We start from the raw sequence: 21,017 nt of genomic DNA, 5'->3' as shown, positions 1-21,017 counted from the left end.
TCGCTGCAGCTTCCTCTGCAAATCCATTTGGGAAAAAGTGCTCCCACTAGACCCACTTTATGGATTAAGCTCCTGCCATCTGCCTTCAAACACCAGACCTCCAGCAGCCATGGAGCAGAGCCGAAAACTCCCTCAGCTTGCAAACACCTCCTTGCATCAGTTTGCTGCCTGTGGCAAGCGATGTTACTCCATCAGCGATGTTACTCCATCAGCGATGTTATACCATTAGCAATTCTCCCCTCAGTGCTGCTCTGGCTCTCTAAGTCAGACTGGCAAACAACCCTCCCAGCAATAAAAAGGTTGTTTTTTAGCATTATGGTCTGTATCTACACCCTTAACATAAAGGAATATTAATGCAATTAATAAAATACTCATTTTCCTGGGCTATAAATAAGGAGTAGAACGGTGGTACTGCCTGAAACACACCTGGAATTTGACATTAGGAATGATTTTCCATTTAACTCCTTCCTTAATAAAGTAAGGAAACCTTTCAGTAACGCAATCAGAGTGTGAAAAGTGGTCACACTTGGTTTCTGGTTTATTTTATAGTGTCTGGCGTTGCTCTACTCCCCGATATGCGTGACAGCTTCAAGCATGCATCTGTGCGACCGCGACCGAGTGCTGCAGCCTTGGAGGATTTGTGGAATTCATTCAGGGTCCGTTTCTCGCACAGACCATGAGGAATTAGGTCAAACTGATAGCACTGTGTCAATTCTCCCCCACCGCAGTTTTATTATCTGCTTAACTCCTGTTGACCCTTTCCGTGCAAGCCTCAGCTCACCAGACCCTGGTGTGATCAGTGGACCCTCCAGCTCGAAGGCGTCATCTTCACATTGATCATCCAACTTCTTCTTTTTTTTCTTCGATGGATCTCTGGGTTTCCTCAAAAGGGAGAGCTCTTCTGGATGCCTGATGTCTGGGGAGAAAATGAATGACTTTTACAAAGGCAGGATGGCAAAAAGGGGCAAAAAAAGAATATCCTTCCTTTAGGAACAACATCCAGCAATGTGCAAGATGGAAGGTCCCTTCCAACCCAAACCATTCTATATGCAATAACTCTCTTGGCTGATTTTCCTTCGCAATGGTTAAAAATCAAGGGAAGAACATTTTCCCTGCAAGCCTGTTGGGAACAAGCACCTCCTTGGCTGGAGAGGTAGCACGAAACTTGGGTAAAATGCAGGATTTCCCAGGTACTGCCACTCAAATGCAAACACAAGGACTTCCAGACCCTGTGACCCACCCATTATCTTAAATATAAATGTAAATCAGCGGATAAATCCCTATTTAGACACACAGGCAACAGGCCAGGTACCTTCTCTTCCACAGAATCATAGAGTAATTTGGGTTGGAAGGGACCTTAAAGATCATCCAGTTCCAACACCCCCGCCATGGAACAAACCAAGAGTCAAGTCATTTATTTACATTACAGACTGGCAGTTTTAGAGCTTGTGTTTCAGGCACCCAGTTTTTAAAGAGATCTTGGCCAAACTGTTTCCTTTTCAGAGAAAAATCCTAGCCTTTCCCAATCCCCTGCCCACAATCAGCCTGAATAATTTTAAACTCATGTTATTTAAAACAAAGACCATCCCAGCGTGTTTGTGATTTAAGCCATGGGAGTACGGGGGCGCTAATGAAAAAGATAATTTTAGGGCCATTTCTCACAAAGGTGGCCCTTTGGTTTTGGTTCTGCCTGCTGCAGTTGCTTACAAGTGGGAAGGAGCTTTCTGGGAAAGCGGAGCCCACCATCAGTCATACCACCAAAACCCTTGAGGGACTGGAAGGGAGCCAGGAGTCCTTGCGAAAACCAAGATGGGAAGAACAAAACCTCCCATCTACTCTAAACTGTCCTCAGTCGATACGTGGGAATTGACCTGGAAAAGCATTCACCTGGGCAAGAAGCCATCACTGAAAGGCTGCAAAGAGGTCAGAGTGCTCTGAAATACAGCCTGGGTTGGAAAAAAAGGAGGTTATGAGTCACGCTTGAGCCTGGAAAGAAGAGTTTCAGAGCTCTCCTCTGCAGATGGTTGCCCATGTGGAGAAATGTTTTCCTGTGAAGGTGAAGAGGCCCTGGCCCAGGTTGCCCAGAGCAGTGGTGGCTGCCCCATCCCTGGAGGGGTTCAAGGCCAGGTTGGATGGGGTTTTGAGCAACCTGATCCAGTGGGAGGTGTCCCTGCCCATGGCAGGGGGTTGGAACTGGATGCGTTTTGAGGCCCCCTCCAACACAAACCATTCTATGATTCTATGTTCAAGCCCCTGTGTTGTTTCTACATCTGGTTTTGGTGCTCAGCTGCACAGAGATATGCAAAGCTTTGCCTACTAACCAACAGTTATGTTGACTGCACAAGTTTTTGACCATTTCTAGCAACAAATAGCTCGTGTACGAATGCAGACAGCTATTCCCATTCCCGTTTATCACTGCCAGCTTACCTCACAGAGAAAAAATCTGCTGGGACAACCCAGGTCACGCGTGAGGGACAACACGCAGCACAGCCTAAAATGAGGAGTTCCCCTGGTATTTTGCTAGCAAGGTTTATACTCTGGTGTTTATTTATGGTGCATTAGCAACTGATGCAGCCTCTCAGCTGAAACCATTCAGAGAGGCCAAGAGAAAGAAGGGCTCTGGGCCAAGCTCGGCTCCTGAAAGCAATCTCTTGGAGACGGCCCAAAGCTTGACCATCTGATTTCAAAAAGACTTTTTATAGTTCCTCAGTTGTTCACGACACTACCGTCCCATTACAAAGGATATGGGCAAGTTTTCGGCAGCTGCTTTGGAACGGCGCCTGGCCGCAGGGCACAGCAAAGGCAGCGGCATCCTTGTGATACCGGAACATCCCTGCAGCCAAGCACATCTCCCATTGATAAGATACAAACTTCTTCCAAACAGTGATCCACCGGACATGCCATCATCTCCGAGAGTTTACAAACTCGATGAAGCCAAATGAGGGTTGCAGGGGGGAATGAAAAATAAAGCCCACCGTGCTAAAGAGCAGAGAGCAGAAAAGCAGCAGCAGCTTGATGCTGGTTTTGATTCCAGCAGCCTTCCAGTACTGAAAGGAAGCCTACGGGAAAGCTGGGAAGGGGCTCTTGATCAGGGAGTGCGGGGATAGGATGAGCGGGAATGGTTTTGAGCTGAAGGAGGGGAGATTGAGATGAAATCATAGGAAGAAATGTTTTCCTGTGAGGGTGGGGAGGCCCTGGCCCAGGGTGCCCAGAGCAGTGGTGGCTGCCCCATCCCTGGAGGGGTTCAAGGCCAGGTTGGATGGGACTTGGAGCCCCTGATCCAGTGGGAGGTGTCCCTGCCCATGGCAGGGGGTTGGAACTGGGTGGTTCTTAAGACCCCTTCTGATTCAACCCACTCTATTATTCTATGATCTGATAAAACTAAAGAAAAACAGTTTTGCACATTTCAATCTTTCAGTAAACTGCTGGTGTTTAGTTAGAGCAGCTAAAGCAGAGCCTACCTCAGGGTGTAAAGGCTTGGAGATGGTAGGACTCCAGTTAACTGGAAAATGGGACAAGGAACCACCCCAGAGCCTCCGCCCTTGTTCTCTGGTCACAAAAGCAAGAGAAAGATCCTTAGATAACCCAACTGGTGCAAAAAAAATATAGCCCTTTATCCAGGTTTGGGGTTTTTACTAAGTGCCACTGCATGTGGAGGAGCCCATTTGCTGCAGTTGTTCAACTGGGGTAAAACACCTCCTCAGGGTTTGGCTTCAGCCCCAAACTCTCACTCAAAATCCTTTGTTAACTGTGTCATCCATATTTTCCAGCTGAAGCCAGACTGCTCCTGCCAAAGGTCCCTTCAAAGGAAATGGGGTGCAGAAGGAGAAGTGACCTTCCGAAGACAGCTAATGTGTTGACTCTTCAACTGATGTGTTGGTCGGGGCTGTGTTTGTGTTAAGAGAGACAGATGGCACTGGCAACAACTACTAGAAATTACTGCAAATGATCCTTTTAGCACTTTATTTCTACTTATTGTGTAAGTGCGCGAAAACCCAGCTATCCAGTCCCTTACCAAGCATCCCTGGCCTTGCTGGTGGCAGCAGAAACCATCTGTGGCGCTACGTGGCGTGCTCCATATGAATGGGAGAGTGATGACCAAAAACTGTTAGAAAACAATTTTTCAGCTAGACGCAAGTGGGAACCTTTTGTATTTTGACATCTTCTCCTGCCTATGCTGGACCAGGGAGCTCTAGCACTCCATGTCAACTTCCTAGCAGAAGGGCTCCATCAGACTTAGGGGATTTGTTGCCCAGAGAGGTGGTGGAGGCCCCATCCTTGGAAACATTCAAGGCCAGGTTGGATGGGGCTCTGAGCAACCTGATTGAGTTGAAGACGTCCCTGCTCACCGCAAGGGAGTTGGGCTGGATGGGCTTTAAAGGCCCCTTCCAGCCCATATAGTTCCATGATTCTGTCATTTTATCAAGTGAAGGAAATGCCCTTTGGCGAGAGGAGCACACACACATGCATTTTATAGGTGGCACTGCAAAAATGGACTGGGAAGGTGATTTTCAGCCACCAAGAGAAATTTTTGCAACTGTTGGATGAAGACATTTTACTCCCTACAGCATCTTCTTTTCTATCTGCCTGCTCTTCCAGGAGCCTACTTGTGTCTGTGCTGTCTCCTGCTGCAAGCAAACCTTTGGCCCTTCTTTATCCACCTTGCTGGGTGTAAGACACAAATTTATGCTCTTCTATGCCGAATCACAGAATCATAGAATCACAGAATAGTTATGGTTGGAAGGGACCTTAAAGATCATCGAGTTCCAACGCCCCTGCCATGGGCAGGGACACCTCCCACTGGATCAGGCTGCCCAAGGCCCATCCAACCTGGCCCTGAACACCTCCAGGGATGGGGCAGCCACAGCTTCCCTTGGAATCTACCAAGTCAGTCTTGCAGCTACTGCATCTTCAACCACCAACAGGTACTGTGATGGGAAAGCAGTTGTGGTCAGAGACGGGACCAAAGTCCATGTATCTCTGCATGGAAGGGTGCTGCACAATGCAGGATCCCCAGACCCCACCAAGCAGCAGGCCAAGGTGTTGGACAATTCCAGTGCTCCAAGGGATGGGCTCTCACGCCAGTAAGAAATGAGATTTGTGGTCCTCTTCCTTCACCACCACACACAAGATGGTGTCATCCACTGGAAGCTAAGCATGTATTAACTTCCCCAGTACTTAAAATTATGAGAAATCACATTAGTTTCAACATACAGTCTCGATATATAAGAATTAATTCTCCAGAGAAGCTCTTAGTATCCATTTTCCACTCAATTTCTGTCTCCTTTAAAAAGCCAGAGAGCTGGTTTGCCTGCTTAGCTTTTGAAGCACAAAACCTCCATAATTTTACTTGTAGCACAGAGAGAATTTAGGGGAAATCCTCTCTTTAATGCTGATCCAGTCACCCTCCGTTAGGAACTATGTTTTGAAGTGGGATTTTTCTGCAGTGGATCACTGCTGTCTTGAAGCAGTGACTCATATAAATTACAGCCTTTGCACATCGACATGACAATTCTTAGAAAAATGAGACCTCAAACCCCACTTCTTTCCTACTTCAGACTTAAAACAACCCAAACATTTTTTTCTTTGGAATGAGTGTGTTCTATGGGTGGTGTTTCCTGAATTTACAGAATTACTGAGTTTACAGAATTAAGTATCTGATTTATCTTCAACAGAAATTCACTTTTGCAAAACAGGCCAGAAACAAAAAAAAAAAAGAGACTTGCATAACTTCTGAAGTGCCTGGAGATAAGACCCTGGTTGTACTGGACACTGGGCAGTATCTGGAGCAGGTCCTCACCCACTTATCACAGTTTACCAGGTTTGTACACCTGCCTACATTCAGAACATTTTATCACAGGCTCTTCAGCTGCCTAGTTGCTTAAATATTTATTTGGTTAAAAGCCAAGTCCTCCACTTGCTGCCCCGGGCCATGCAGTTACGTCAAGACATTCTGTAAAGCCTCCCGAGATGTCCAACGAATGCCATGGGTGCAGACAAACTGGGGCTGACCCTTGGAGGGAAGTTCATAGAATCGTATAGGTTGGAAGGGACTTTAAAGATCATCTAGTTCCACCCCCCTGCCATGGATCAGGCTCCCAAGGCCCATCCAACGTGGCCTTGAACACCTCCAGGGATGGGGCAGCCACAACTGTGCCAGTGCCTCACCACTCTCATAGTGAAGGCTTTGCCAGAGGCTCCCCTCAGCATGGAAATCAGAAGTGCCCGTTGACTTGCCGAGGGAGCAACGACCTGCAAAACCACCCCAAAAATGAGGTTACTAGGGTTTACAGTGGTGTGACTGTTGCTCGCAGACGTGACCTGCGAGAGTGGTACCCAGAGCTGAAATGAGGCCCCAGTGCCTGGGAGGGACCCAGGAGATGGAGGCAGCAGCCAGTGGCGATGGAGCCAAGCGTTACTGCGAGGCTCATAAAAAGGGCTATTGGAGAAACAGAGTGAACAAACGCAGAATGTTTGGATGGCTTTTTCCATGAGCGGGACTAAATCCCTAGACTCCTGTTATATGCGGATGACTCTCAGAACACAGACAGTGCTTCTTCCAGCCTTGCCCATGAAGTGTCTGCACCACAGCTGAAGTCAAACTCAGCTCAATTAAGTGCCATAAACAAGAGAATAAACCCCCTTACACGCTCTGCACTGGACTGTAAAGAGCAATTAGTATCACGTTAAGGAAGACGGTGGCATTGGGTTTGCCAGCATCTCCTAATGCCTTCAGGAGGGAAGGCTATTTAAAGGGTCTCTGTCAACATCAGAGTAAGGATAAAAAAATTCACTGACTCACATGGTGACATACAACCTGACGCTACTCGACAGACAGAGCAGGGACTGGGGAGGGAGAAAGGGGAATATTTTTTTCCATTTCAGTCACTTTGCCATTAAGTCTCGTTATTTCCTTTAACAGCCCAGTTTCTGGTGTTCATCTGGATCCTACACAACAGCTCCAGCTGAATAGAGGCATGTAATAAAAGAAGAAAACAGTGAAATGAAGAAGTTGGCAGCACTACACTTGGGCCTTGCAATTTAAAAAGCTGAGTACATTGCAATTTGGCCGAGTCTCTAAATGGTAAGATTTCCTTCCACACCCATCCCCTAGACATATTTAGAAATAACTGTGCTACTGCCAAACCCCTCTGCTCGTGGCAGCAAAAGGCAGCAAACCCTGGGTGTTTCACCAGTTCTGTCTCCGCGCTGGGACACCAACACCATTCCTGAGCATCTTCATGGTGCTATTGAGCATCTGGAGACTGTATCATGAGATGCTGGTGTCACCCTCCCCTCAAACGCCCCCTGAGATGCTCACATCCAGCTACCAGGACTCTATTTCAACCCCACTATTTTACGGAGTACACTAGTTTATTTTCCAGTGGGATGCGAAGGAAGAAAAAAAAGGTTTAAAGGTTTGCAATAGCCAGGAGTAACTCCAGACAGCTTTGCCTTCTGGAAACCCTCAGCACAGGAAAGATATGGACCTGTTGGAGTGGGTCCAGAGGAGGCCACTAAAATGATCAAAGGCCTGGAAGACCTCCCCAGTGAAAAAAAGCTGAGAGAGTTGGGGTGGTTCAGCTTGGAGAAGACTCCGAGCAGACCTTATAGCAACCCTTCAATACTTAAAGGAGGCTGATAAGAAAGATGGGGAAAAACTTCTGAGGAGGGCCTGTTAGGACAAGGGGTGATGGTTTTAAACTAAGAGAGAAGTTTAGACAAGATAATAAGATAATAAGAAGAAATTTTTTATGCTGAGGGTGGTGTGGCACTGGCCCAGGTTAAGCAGAGAGATGGTGGATGTCCCAGCGCGGGAAACATTCAAGGTCAGGTTGGATGGGGCTCTGAGCAACCTGATGGAGTTGAAGATGTTCCTGCTCACTGCAGGGGCGTTGGACTGGATGACCTTCATGGTCCCTTCCAACTCAAACCATTCTGTGATTCTTTGGTGGATGAAGTACTTAGGGACATGGTTTAGGGAGTGTTAGGAACGGTTGGACTCGATGATCCAATGGGTCCTTTCCAACCTTGTGATTCTGTGTGATTCTGTGTGATTCTGTGATTCTTTGATTCTACCAAAGCAACTGGGTCGGGGCTGTGGTTCGGAGTGCTAAGGGACACGGGCAACCTTGGGAATGTTGCACATCTCAGACTACCAAAGGGTTTCAGTTTTGCAAAGAAGGAAAAAAAAAAACCAACCCACAACAGCGGCTTTTTATAGAAGTTTTTTTGGCAACTGAGGGCGTGGAAATATTACAAATACTTCAGAAGTCAGAGGACGTTCTGTACTGGAGTGGAGACCATTTATAAAGGAAAGAAAAAAAGAAGGTAGGGTCATATTCGGCATCCAGACTGCTGGATGGTGTCGCCTTGCTCCAGGCAGGCTTGCATCACTCCCAAATTCCATCGCTGCTCCCAAATGCCATCGTCACCATCTTGGGTTGCTTTCAGTGGCTGAAGCAAGGACCACTGGCTACTGCCTTCCCATCAGGCACACAGACTGGAGCACCTAGCGGATTTGGGGAAGCAGCCTGTCAGCTTCATGGGACTCTGCATCCCATCCCTGCTTTCTCAGCCCCACAAGCTCCTCAGGACAGGACAACCTTTAGCCTATCCTAGCTGAGTGGTGCAGTTGTCAAGCCAGAAGGATGGGATGTCACCCAGAGGGACATCAACAAGCTGGAGAAGTGGACCTATCTGAACCTCATGAGGTTCAACAAGGCCAAGTGCAAGGTCTGACACCAGGGTCGGGGCAATCTGCAATTTCAGTACAGGCTGGGGGATGACGTTACTGGGAAAAGTTCTATGGAGAAGGACAGGGGGGGCTGGTCGATGAGAAGCTCGACATGAGCCTGCAATGTGCACTCACAGCCCAGAAAGCCAAGCCATGTCTTGGGCTGCATCAAAAGCAGTGTGGCCAGCAGGAAGAGGGAGGAGATTCTGCCCCTCTGCTCCTCTCTTGTGAGACCCCACCTGGAGTCCTGTGTCCAGTTCTGGAATCCTCAAATATAAGAAGGAGATGGAACTGTTGGAACAGGTCCAGAGGAGGCCATAAAGATGATCCAAGGGCTGGAGCACCTCTGCTATGAGGACAGGCTTAGAGAGCTGGGGTTGTTCACCCTGGAGGAGAGAAGGCTCCGAGAAGAACTTATAGTGACCTTCCAGTACCTGAAGGGGCTCCAGGAAAGCTGGGGAAGGACTTTTTGCAAGGGCCTGGAGTGACAGGATGAGGGGGAATGGCTGTAAGTTGGAGAGGAGAAAACTTACATTAGACTTTAGGAGGAAATTTTTCATTATGAGGGTGGTGAGACCCCGGCCCAGGTTGCCCAGAGAAGCTATAGCTGCCCCGTCCCTGGAGGTGTTCAAGGCCAGGCTGGGTGGGGCTTGGAGCAACCTGATGCAGTGGGAGGTGTCCCTGCCATTCTATGATTCTATGATTTTACCAAAGAGGGGTCTCAATTTCCCAGTGTCGCAATTTCCCTGCGGAGCTGGGGAACAGAGTGAGATAGGATGCAGGCATAGGAACTGCCACCGCTTGACATGGGATGCTCCTCAGACTTTGTTTCCCAAAACAGGTGACTAATCCACATGGAGCTCTTTAAGGATCACGAGTCAGGAGCTGGGTGTGATGCCTACCAGCCTCTGGGGAAATAAAAACAGACCCAAAGGGAATTTCTTCGTCTTGCACAGCCTCAGGGTGCGTAAGGGAGGGAAAAGTCATGAATTTTGGGGTGCTTCCTCCCAGAGCTGCCTCCTCCCAGTGCTCCCAGTTCCCACCAGCACCAACTGCAGTGATCTATGCTCCTCTGCTCATGCTGGAGGATAGCGTAGATCCCAAATCTTCACAGCCAGAAGAGAAGGATGCAAGCTTTGACCCCATCGCAGCATGTCCCCTCACCCTGGGGTTCTGCAACACAGGCGGTTTCCCCGAGAGAAGCAGCATCGCTGGGGCAGGAAATGCTGAGCCATGGGAAAAAAACTTTCACACTTGCATCTGGCTGTTTGCTTTTCCTCTCCCACATGCCCCCACAGCAGCAGCAGATCCCACTGGAGTCCCTTACTGCTCCCAGGACACACGGAATAAAACATACAGGCAGAAGCAGGAGAAAAAGGATGCTGTCAAGCAGCACTTTGAGGGCATGAGCAGACACAAGGCATCTGTTCTTCTACAATCAAATGAAGCCGTTGAGGAGGAAAAATAGGATTTTTCTGCTTGTACAATGATGGGTTAGCGGGAGCTCTGCAATGCAACCGTTGTTGAAGAATAGAGGATTTCCCTGCTCGTTGTTATGTAGGATGATGGGTTAACAGGAGCTTTGCAATGCAGCCACATCTCTTGTCTTCCCAAATCCCGCTTTCTGATGAGCATGTTCCCATCCAAACCAATAAAGTGTTGATCGCAGCCCCATCAAATTGCACTTATGTATTTGATGGGCTGTTGGCTGGGCAGGAATATCTCCCAGTGGGATAAGGAGAGGAGGGGATTACACGGGAGCCCTGCAAGCAGCACCCCATCCCAACCTCCATGCCCCACTGAAGGGCAAGCAGGCAGCACAAACTCTTGCTGCTCCAACTAAAGTGACGTTTTACTTTCTCTTTCTCTGATTTTTAATTGCAGACAAAGAGCTGGCCCTTCAGGACACACCGTCTGCCAGCAGCTGCTCCCGGGCTGGCTTCCAGGCCACCCATCCCATCCACCACTCTGCTCCTCTCCCCGTGCCTGCTCCTACCGCAGGCAGCGTCAATCCCTGTGTTAAGTCTCCCAACCGGTGGCTGTGGGAATCGAGGGGCTGCAATCCAGCCACTGGGAGTGAGATTGGGCTTTTTCCGGCTTCACACGACCTCTAAGAAAGCAAGGGATGTGTGAATGGCTCCAGCATCTTCCCACATCCACCTCCAGGTTCCCCCTGGGAGCCACAGCCCGGCCGGCGGTGAGAGCTGCCCTTTGCAATAACTTCACTCAGCTCAAGAGCACACATTTTTCTTTAAAAAACAACCACACGCTGCAATGGTGACGCCTCTGACTACAACTTAGAGGGAATAGAAAAAAAGGCATAACCCTAAATAATTCACCCAAGTGCGTTCATCGAATCATTAAGGTTGTAAAAGACCTGTAAGATCACCCAGTTCCCGCTTGCGTATAGAAGTTTTCATAAACGCAGCCAGCTACAGTCCCAGCAAAATGAGGAATCACTGACACCAGTCATTAATCACGCCATATGCTAAAATTACTGAAGTGTGTAATTAAATGCTCTGGGAACAAAGACAACAAAGTTATAGCCAAACTAGGAGCAACTCACAAGTACTGTTCTCTCTGGTGGACACCGGTCCAGGCCACAATGAACCCCAACTTTAGAAATCAAGGGATGTGCAGAGACAAGAGCTGTGCTGTTAGAGCAGGGACTACTTCTTTCCCCTTCTACCCTGAAACAGCTACTCAGTTTTCCTTGGGGAGAATATCAGCATGATTAATACAGGGTATGAGTGCTCTTTTCAGTAAACCTATGCATAGATGCTGCGGAGGGCTGGACAAGTTGATGGAGAAAAATGGGGTGGCATAAAGGCTAACCCGGGGGGAGAAAAACCACAGAGGAAAAAGGTTGGTTGGGAAAATGTTTCAGCATGGTCTGCAAGACATCAAGAAAAGGCTGTACTGGAGAAAAAGGAAAATGCAAGCTCCCCAAGCCAGGAGGATGCCACCAACCTATAGCCACTGCAATTTTTGCGTAGGCACGGAGCTGCAGGCAGATATCCCCGATGCCTTCCAGGAACAAAATGCCCTGTGCAAACTCAGCATGACACTCATGGGATGGTTTTGCATGGTAGAAAGCAGCAGCCCCTCTTGACTGGCAAGCGCGTGACCTCCCGGCATAGATTAGCTCCTGTCTCCATCGTCAGTTCTTGGCTCCTGGACTCCGTGCTTGAGGATGTGTCTGACCCCCAGCACAGCACCAAGGGCACACATAAAGGAAGAAAGGACAGGTGGTGACCGGGACTGGAATGGAGTGGTTTGGTGTCTGCCCCAGGTAGCTTTTGCTTCCTATGGAATCACAGAATCATGGAACTGTTTGGGTTGGAAGGGACCTCAAAGCTGATCTAGTTCCAACTCGCCCTGCCATGGGCAGGGACACCTCCCACTGGATCAGATTGCTCCAAGCCCCATCCAATCTGGCCTTGGACACCTCCAGCGATGGGGAAGCCAACATTTCTCTGGGCAACCTGGGCCAGGGCCTCCCTACTCTCACAAGAAAACATTTCGTCCTAAGATCTAATCTAAATCTCCCTTCTTTCAGCTTGAAGACATTACACCTCGCCCTATCCCGCAGTAGATATAAAATAAATGAATAAATACAAATACATCTGTCACGCCACTGAGCAGCTCTTCCCTGGACCACAGAGGTATTTGGACATCTATGTGATATAAATATAATAGATATTATACACCTATGCATAACAGGTTCACAAATAAACCTATTACATCTATATTGTATAAGTGTCCATATATATCTGTGGCCAAGAGAAAGGCTTCCCAGCCTCTTCAGCTCCTGCACTGCCACCTCCCCACATTCCAATCTCCTCTTCCCTCAAGCTGATGTGGCTGTCTTTCCTGTAGCTCTGCTGAACATCTGGAACCCAGTACACACAAAGACAAAGGCTAAAGAAGATTTAATCACTGTATTCAGTCACGTAGTTTCCACCCATCCAGCTTTGGCCACTAAAATGAGAACAAGGTTTACAGCAAAAATCCTGCTTTCCCTAAAAATTGAGACTATTTATTCCAGCAGGTTGGATGCCACAGTAGGAAAGTCAGAATCACCCCTGATAGCCTTGTTTCCCCTGTCTATCCCAGCAGCTTCTTCCCCTTCCACAGCTTTAAATATAAGCATTATCCTGCTGGTTTGTTCATAAATTCAGAAAGCCCTGGAGTTGAGTAAATAGCTGTTTCAGGTCCATGTAAGGTTCTGACCACTCTGCAGCATCAGTGGAAGATCTCTTGTTACGTGATTAACTGTATCAGAATTTCCTGACGTGACTCACTGCCAGGAAGACTCATCAGCAACGGAGCAGAGGCCTGGGTCCTCCCTGTCCCACATGGCACTAAAAAGAGCGATGGGAGATGGGTGGGGAAGCAAAACCGACTGGGCAATCGTGCTGACTAAGCTTTTTCTATTTTAAGGAGAAATTGCCCAATATTTATATTTCAAAAAAAAAAAAAGGAAATAAACAGCAAAAATTCATAATCAGCTATATATACACCAACCTAACCACAGATGCGCCGGCGGCCACGCCATCATACCACATGTATGGCTGAGCTCTTCCTCCCTCCAAAAAAAAATAACTGGGTCAGCCAAGAGTAATCCTGGCTGCTTTTAAAGAGCAGGAATAGATTTACTATGGCCAAGGTCGGGTTGCAGGCTCCTTTTGGAGGGGAGCAAGCAGGAAGGACACCGGTACGGAGCCGAATGCTTATCTGAGTTCCTCGGAGCGGAGCTACCATCTCCTGAGTTTTTATCAAGAGGAGAAAATGCACTGGCTTCTGGGATGAGAAATTTATGAAGATGGGTAAAATGTGAGGTACAAAAGCAGCAGTATGGAAAAAGCCCCGTGTGATGGGTGGGAAATGATCCACCCTTTCTTCTGGGGTTTCTTCTCTAAATGGCCTCAACTTACACCAGGGCAGGTTCAGATTGGACATCAGGAAATTTTCTTCACTGAAAGGGTTTTCAAGCACTGGAACAGGTGCCAGGGAGGTGGTGGAGTTCCCATTCCCAGAGATGTTTAAAGGAGAGGTTGATGAGGTGCTCAGGGATCTGGTTTAGCAGTGGACAGGTATGGTTGGACTCAATGATCTCAAAGGTCTTTTCCAACCAAGCAATCCTACCATTCTCAACAAGGGAAAGGAGCGCGAAGAAGAGCTGGGGAGGAGAGAAGGAAACTCACTTCCTTCCCTCCACCAGACAGTTTTAAATTGAAGCATCATCACTTAATCTCTAATAGGATTTTCCACTGGAAGAGAACCCATGGAGCTGGCAGGTTTCCCATTTCAGGGCTTGTTTTTCATCTAGCACATAAATTCAATGTGCTAGACATTGTCACATGACAATCCAAGAGCAGCAGCTTTAACAGAAAGCAGGGCTGCTACAGCTTTGCCTAAGACAAAACTGAGAACAGCCTTGCTGTAAAACAGAATTCAGCACAGAAAACATATTTCTTCTTTCATTTGTGGTACAACGCGTCTCCTTATTTAAGTATTCGCACATAAAGTACTAGATTTGCAACAAAAAAAGAGCAGACATCCAGGCTGCCTGATGTCCAAGTGACTGTTGGGTTTTTGAAGCTGGAATATATCCTCAATTTCACGAATTCATGAGACGTGCACAAGTGCCAAAGGAGAAGCAGGAATTAAACCAAACAACAACCTCCCCACCGGCTGCTTTTGGCACTCGCTACTTACTGAATGTTTTGCAGATGTCAGAAACCGCCTTGAAGACCCTGTCCGAGAAGTTGACTTTCACCTTGACGTACTTCATGTTGGGCAGCTGAAGGCGAAGCAGCTTGTGCTGAGGTGTGAACTGGAGCTTGGCATCAGCCTGTATCCCATATTTGTCCAACGTCCAGTGTGTTTTAAGGAGCCAAGTTTTCTTCTTTTCCCACCACAACGCGTGATCTGACCAGTCCTTCTTGACATCTAGATCAAAGAAACCATTTTACCAGTTAAAACCAGGGCCAGAATTAAGTGTGTTGAACTGAGAAGCTAAGATCGAAAGATGCCAACAGCCCTTTATAGCTGGTAGTCAACAGCATCTAGAAGCCACCTTGGAGAAGTGGAAAAGTAGGAAAGTAGGAAAAAACTCAAGTAAAAAGTAAAAGTAGGAAAGAACTCAAGAGGAATAAAGATGAGACAGAACATGTCCATAGATCACTCAGCGCAGAAGCAATGAGGCTGGAGCACGAAGCTGGGTCATGAACGACTCTATACCTTCCCCAGGAGGGATTTTGCGCAGCTTTTTAGGTTAACTGTGAATTCTTGGTTGTCCTCATCCACATCATATAGAACACCTGCACTACCTGAAGCTGGACACAGCCTCTTGGGCACACATGGAAAGCAGAACTTGAAGGAGATGTGCAAGAATTCAACACAGTCTTCTACAGGACTTTCAGTTTCTACAAAGCTGGAAAATTCCCAAATGAATCCAAAAGTTACACTCCCTGATCAAGAGCCCCTCCACAGCTTTCCTGGAGCCCCTTTCAGTACTGGAAGCTGCTCTAAGGTCACCCTGGAGCCTTCTCTTCTCCAGGCTGAACAACCCCATGTCTCTCACCCTGTCCTTGTATGGGGAGGTGCTCCAGCCCTCAGATCATCTTTGTGGCCTCCTCTGGACTCGCTCTAACAGCCCCACGTCCTTCCTGTGCTGAGGACTCCAGAACTGAACACAGGGCTCCAGGTGAGGTCTCACAAGAGCAGATCCTCCTCAGAACCCAGATTCCCCATGTGAAACATCGGTTTAACTCAAATTAAATTTGCCACGTGACGTGAAGCAGCACCTTCTGCCTTCCTTCAGCAGATGCTTGTGCACAGTGAGGCACTGGCCAGAAAGCCAGGGACAACCCCAGCTGAGCCCAGGGGTGAAGCCTCAGCAGATCCACCACCAACTACGCTGACGGTACCAAGGAACTCACTCCAGGATTGACTTCATTAAGATTCCCCCCCAGAACAACATCTGAACTTAATCGAGATGAGAACAATGTGACAAATGAGCAACTTCTGTCCCTATCTGAAAACAGGATCTTGAGCTCAGGGTTACTGAGAAAACCCAGCAGAAGCGTGTTTTTCCTTTGAACTCCTGGTCTATTGACATAATCGTGCAGCCAGAAAGTGGAAACCTTCAGCTCCACTTTTCAACAGCTTTGTACAATCAAATTAAACAAAACCAAATATAGAAAAGCATGCAAACTTGCACAAGCCTTGGCTACTCTCAAAAAAATCTGAGATAGCATTACAATGGACTTTGGTAATGAAGTCCAACTTCTGCCCTACTGAAAGCTGAACAAATTGGCACCGAGAGTCTGCGAGGAGGGAAAAAAAAAAAAGGCATTTTGAATCACTAACACTTCTGCCTAACAGAGAGGATTTGGGTTTATGCTGCAGATTAACCTTTCAGGCCATGGCACCAATACACACAGCATCTTTCAGCCTGAGAGCAATTAACACTTTGAATTAACAGTGAAATGTTTGCTACAGCCAGAAAGGTAAAGGGCTGTGGCTGCCCCATGGGGTAGTTATATATAAAAAAGCTTGGCAAATGTTTAGCAGCTAACTTATGGGATTGAGTTTAACACTAACATGCTGACAAGAAACCCCTGGTGCTTTGTAAGGGCATGCCAGGGAATGCCAATTGCCTGGTTAAATCTGATCAAAGGGTTAGAAATCTTCACCAGGATTCAACTCAGGAGTTACCTATTTGTTGAGGCTACAGCTTTGTAACAAGGCTTATTATATAGGCTCAGTCTTTTCCCTTCTTCTACTGTCAGCTGCAGGACTGGCCGTTCACATTTGAGCCTGGGTCAGACTCCACGCATTCCAAACTCACTTCAGAGATCCCAGATCTCGAATTCAAAAGGTTACTATGGGTCCAAAGCCACTCTGCAAGTCTCAGCAAAGGTGTTTTCAGACCCAGAAGCTCCTCTCAGCTGCTAAGTACCTCCTGCACATCCTTGGACTGCTGTTTCCAGATATGCAATGCTGCCGGGCAAAGAAGCAGAAATGGTCAGAGCCAGCAAGTGTTCATCAGCACCTCAATCAGAGCAAATAGCAAAAGAAATGGTATTGTTTGCTGGGGTGGGAAAATCCACCCATATTAGTTTAAATCGGGCTGATTCCTGGCCATGGCACAGCGAGGAGAGAGGAATGCCAAAGCCATCTGGATTTGGGTGTCCAAAAAAGCATCCTCTCATCTTGGTCATTTCCAGCAAAGGAGAGCCAGAGAGATCCCTGGGAATGAGCTGCACACGTTTGCATCAGAGCAAATTATTGCCATCAATGCTCCCTTTTCAGGTAAGGAACCTATCAGGTAAAGGCTGCAGCTTTTGGAGAGGCTGTAGACACGCAGGCTGGAGCTGTCAGCATCAGCTGGAGCATGAGTTGGGGACAGGGAGCTCCAGAGCCCAACCCCAGCAGCAGTACCCGCGGGAAAAGGAAGCACGGCGTTTCCTTCCCAGCATCAAAAAAAAATCCCTGTTCTTCCCTTCCTCCACCTCCCTGCACAGCCTGCACTGAAACCTTGGCTGCTGGGAGCCTGGGAGGACTAGGGACCTGGCTGTTAATCTCATTTTAGTTTTGCATTTGCGTTCCAAAGCTGTGCCGAGAGGCTGAGATGAGGCATAGGTGATGCTGAGGACATTTTGTAAAGCAAAACCCACACAGCAAGCGCACTGTTCACCTTGAAAAGCCATTCAGACAGTCCTGTAAATGCACCAGGCATCCTAAACTGCCAGAGAACTCTGCGAGGATAGAACATTATGAGAAGAGAGGTGAAGGGCTGCTCAATAAAGTGTTTTAAACCTAAAATATTCCATTAACGCTGGTGCCTCACCACAGTCACGTCACATCAGCTTGTCCAGCATAATTACAAGTGCAGATTTTTATTCCAACAGCTACCACTAAATTTACATTGAGAATTCAAGTAGCAGAAAGTAACTCTTAATTGAGACGCATACAAAGTGTATTTTAATTCTGGGCTTGCTGCTGCACACACAGACACAATTACCATTTACCTCCCAGTACTGAAAAGGGCTCCAGGAAAGCTGGGGAGGGGCTCTGGATCAGGGAGTGCAGGGATAGGATGAAGGGGGAACGGTTTTAAGCTGCAAGAGCGGGGACTGAGATGAGATCTTAGGAAGAAATGTTTTGCTGTGAGGGTGTGGAGGCCCTCAGGTTGTCCAGAGCAGTGGTGGCTGCCCCATCCCTGGAGGTGTTCAATGCCAGGTTGGATGGGGCTTGGAGCCCCTGATCCAGTGGGAGGTGTCCCTGCACATGGCAGGGGGTGGGACTGGATGGGCTTTGAGGCTCCTTTCAACCCAAACTATTCTATGATTCTATGATTTAAGCAATAAAGCTGAATTTAGGTGAAGTCCAAAGAAGACTGAGGCAGCCTGATGGTGCGTTTATCCCATTTTTCCTATGTATGGGTGGCTCCAAATGCTTCCCCTCTTTCAGTCCATGGATTTGAAAAGTCCCTTTTCCGCTCTGCTTCTGCAGCAGCTATTGACCTCCCTTCTTCAGAAGCACTCCCTTCACTTGGCAGGGTCTCCGTGTGAGCTTATGACTTACTAGCAACAGTATACACGTCTCTGGCATTAGATAAACACTGTATTTGCCTTGTTATTTTGGGATATCCCCTATTGCAGATGGGCCCTCCATCCATGGACCGCTCAGAGCCCTGATATGACCAAATAAACCTCTTTTTCGCTCCCTCCCTGGCACATGGTTAAACCCCACTAGATTGATATTGGGGGTTGAGGAGAAGGAAACTGTGTTTAACTTTTGGAAAGGCTTCTGCGGGGCAGCATCAGGGTCCCCTTTCACAGATGCTGATTAAATCCAAAGGACGGCAAAGAGCCTACAAATGCCTCCAACAGCTTAACATGGCAGTAAGGTTATTAAAAAGCTCCTGCCTTAGCTTTAGTAGGTACAAAGGGAATGTCTGCAAGCTGTCTGATTTGCATCTTTTGGGGGTTTGATTTTTGGGAAAAAGATTTGCAGCTGGAGCTGGTTTCCCTGCAACACTCTTTACCTTAGAAGGAGCAGCAGATGCAGCCAAAGCAGAGGTTTCAGTTTGTTTCTCAATTATAAGTGATGGCTTTTAGAGCAAGAGATTCATGCATTCAGTCCTCATGGAGAAGCAATAGGAAAGGACCATCTCTTCTGGTACTAAACAGGGCAGAACCAAAGCCCATCCATCCCACTGGTTGTTTTTCCATAGAAGCAGAATAAGCACGGCAGCTTCTCCAGTGCTGGCTCTCTCCCCAGTGGTGAGCGTGCACCGGAGCTGACTATTCCCGCTCTGCTCCAGTCATAGAATCATAGTGTTATGGAATGGTTTGGGTTGGAAGGGACCTTAAAGATCATCCAGCTCCAACTCCCCTGTCACAGGCAGGGACACCTCCCACTGGATCAGGCTACCCAAGGCCCATCCAACCTGGCCTTGAACACCTCCAGGGATGAGGAAAGATCATGGCTGGGAAGTTCAAGTAGCAAAATGCCTTTTGATTAACCACACAATGCCTCAAATCAGTCCCTACATATACACAAACAGATTATGCATATAAATATACATACATACACACATCATATATATACACACACATATAAAATACATGCATATATATAATACAGACACAAAAAAAATACACACCTTCAGGGGTAATATATACACATATATACGTTTACACAAAAGCACACACCCCAAGAAGGCCAGTGGCAGCCTGGCTTGTATCAGAAACAGTGTGGCCAGCAGGACCAGGGAAGGGATTGTGCCCCTGTACTCAGCATCTGTGAGGTCGCACCTCGAATCCTGGGTTCAATTTTGGGTCCCTCACTCCAAGAAGGACATTGAGGGGCGGGAGCGTGTCCAGGGAAGGGAACGGAGCTGGGAAAGGCGCTGGAGAACAAGGGTTATGAGGAGCGGCTGATGGACCTGGGGTTGTTTAATCTAGAGAAAAGGAGGCTGAGGGGAGACCTCATCACTGTCTACAACAGCCTGAAAGAAGGTTGTAGCAAGGTGGGTTCTGGGCTCTTCTCCCAAGTGACAGGCGACAGCACAAGAGGAAATGACCTCAAGTTGCACCAGGTCAGGTTCAGATTGGACATCAGGAAAAATGTGTTCACTGAAAGGGTTGTCAGGCACTCACAGAGACTGCCCAGGGAGGTGGTGGAGTCCCCATCCCTGGAGGTGTTTAAAAGACGGGCAAATGAGGTGCTCAGGAATATGGTTTAGCAGTGGACAGGTACGGTTGGGCTTGATGATCTCAAAGGTCTTTAAAGTTTAAAATCCCAGCTGCAGGCAGCAGACAGCTGGAGAGGCAGTCGGGGGATTAAAGTACCTTTAAACTCAAATACCTGCTGATAACGCATTAATCCAGCATTCACAAGCCTCAAGGAGCAGCCAGAGGCTCTCCAAGCCAGAGGCTGGGTGTTGGCTGGTTCCACACCCCTCTTGGGAAGCTGGCAGGGAAGAAAAACTTCAAAGGACAAGAGACCTCCAGCAATAAATAGGTGGGGAGTGCCTGGTGTGCCCTGGGCAAGCTCCTCAGGAGGGGATGCACCCTCCCAGCCACCCTCCTGTCCTCTCGGGACCCACTGCATGGCCACCAGGCATGGAAATCAAGGCAGAGAGAATTAAAAACTTGAAAAGGAGAATAATTCCAGACTACAAGTGAAAAAAAGAGGAGAAAACCCCCCAAACCACCAGAAGTCATTGCACACAACCTCACATGGTTGCATTGGTAGGTTCTCCTTTTCCATGTGCTCTCAAGCAGTGTGCGTCAATGAGGTCTGCAGGTCACACTGCTAAAAAATATCAGAATAATGCCCCCAAAACATTCAGAAGTACAAAAAAATGGCTAATCTTGTGCACGAGCAGGACAGAGGCACTGGGGGAAGGCAAGAATAAAGAAGCATTTCACATTCAAGAGAGCTGCTGAAGGTCCTGCTCCAGCCAGTGCCTGCTCTCACGGTCATCAATATTATTTTCCGAAACTCCTGATACAACCATTAAATACCACTAGGATTCCTTCCCCCACCTGCAGATGCTTGTACAGGGATTGGCTTCTGCAGCTCAGTGGATCGCATCCAGATCCACAGAATTTGCTGGGGATGCCAGCAACATCAATGCTTGCTTTTGAAAGATCTTCCCATCCGGCAGCAGGGATTGGGATTTCATGAGATCAATGTGCTCAGGCTGCTCTGCGACACTACCACACTACTGCGTTGACTGGCTCATTTTGGACTAACA

The 21,017-nt window shown here is 47.8% G+C and overlaps 1 protein-coding gene across 5 annotated transcripts in view; it reads right to left on the bottom strand.

Moving 5' to 3' along the window:
- Positions 1-21,017, bottom strand: part of FERMT2 (FERM domain containing kindlin 2) — a 59,917-nt gene that overhangs the window by 21,197 nt on the left and 17,703 nt on the right. For all 5 annotated transcript variants that reach the window (XM_054066828.1, XM_054066826.1, XM_054066827.1 and 2 more), the window contains 2 exons: positions 14,459-14,692; positions 782-916 (listed from right to left, as the gene is read on the bottom strand). In XM_054066828.1, coding sequence (XP_053922803.1) covers positions 782-916; positions 14,459-14,692 — 369 coding nt within the window. The remainder of the gene's footprint in view (positions 1-781; positions 917-14,458; positions 14,693-21,017) is intronic.

This window comes from Cuculus canorus, chromosome 5 (genome assembly GCF_017976375.1).
Source record: "Cuculus canorus isolate bCucCan1 chromosome 5, bCucCan1.pri, whole genome shotgun sequence".
NCBI lineage: Eukaryota > Metazoa > Chordata > Aves > Cuculiformes > Cuculidae > Cuculus > Cuculus canorus.
This window is presented reverse-complemented; position numbering and strand designations above follow the sequence as displayed.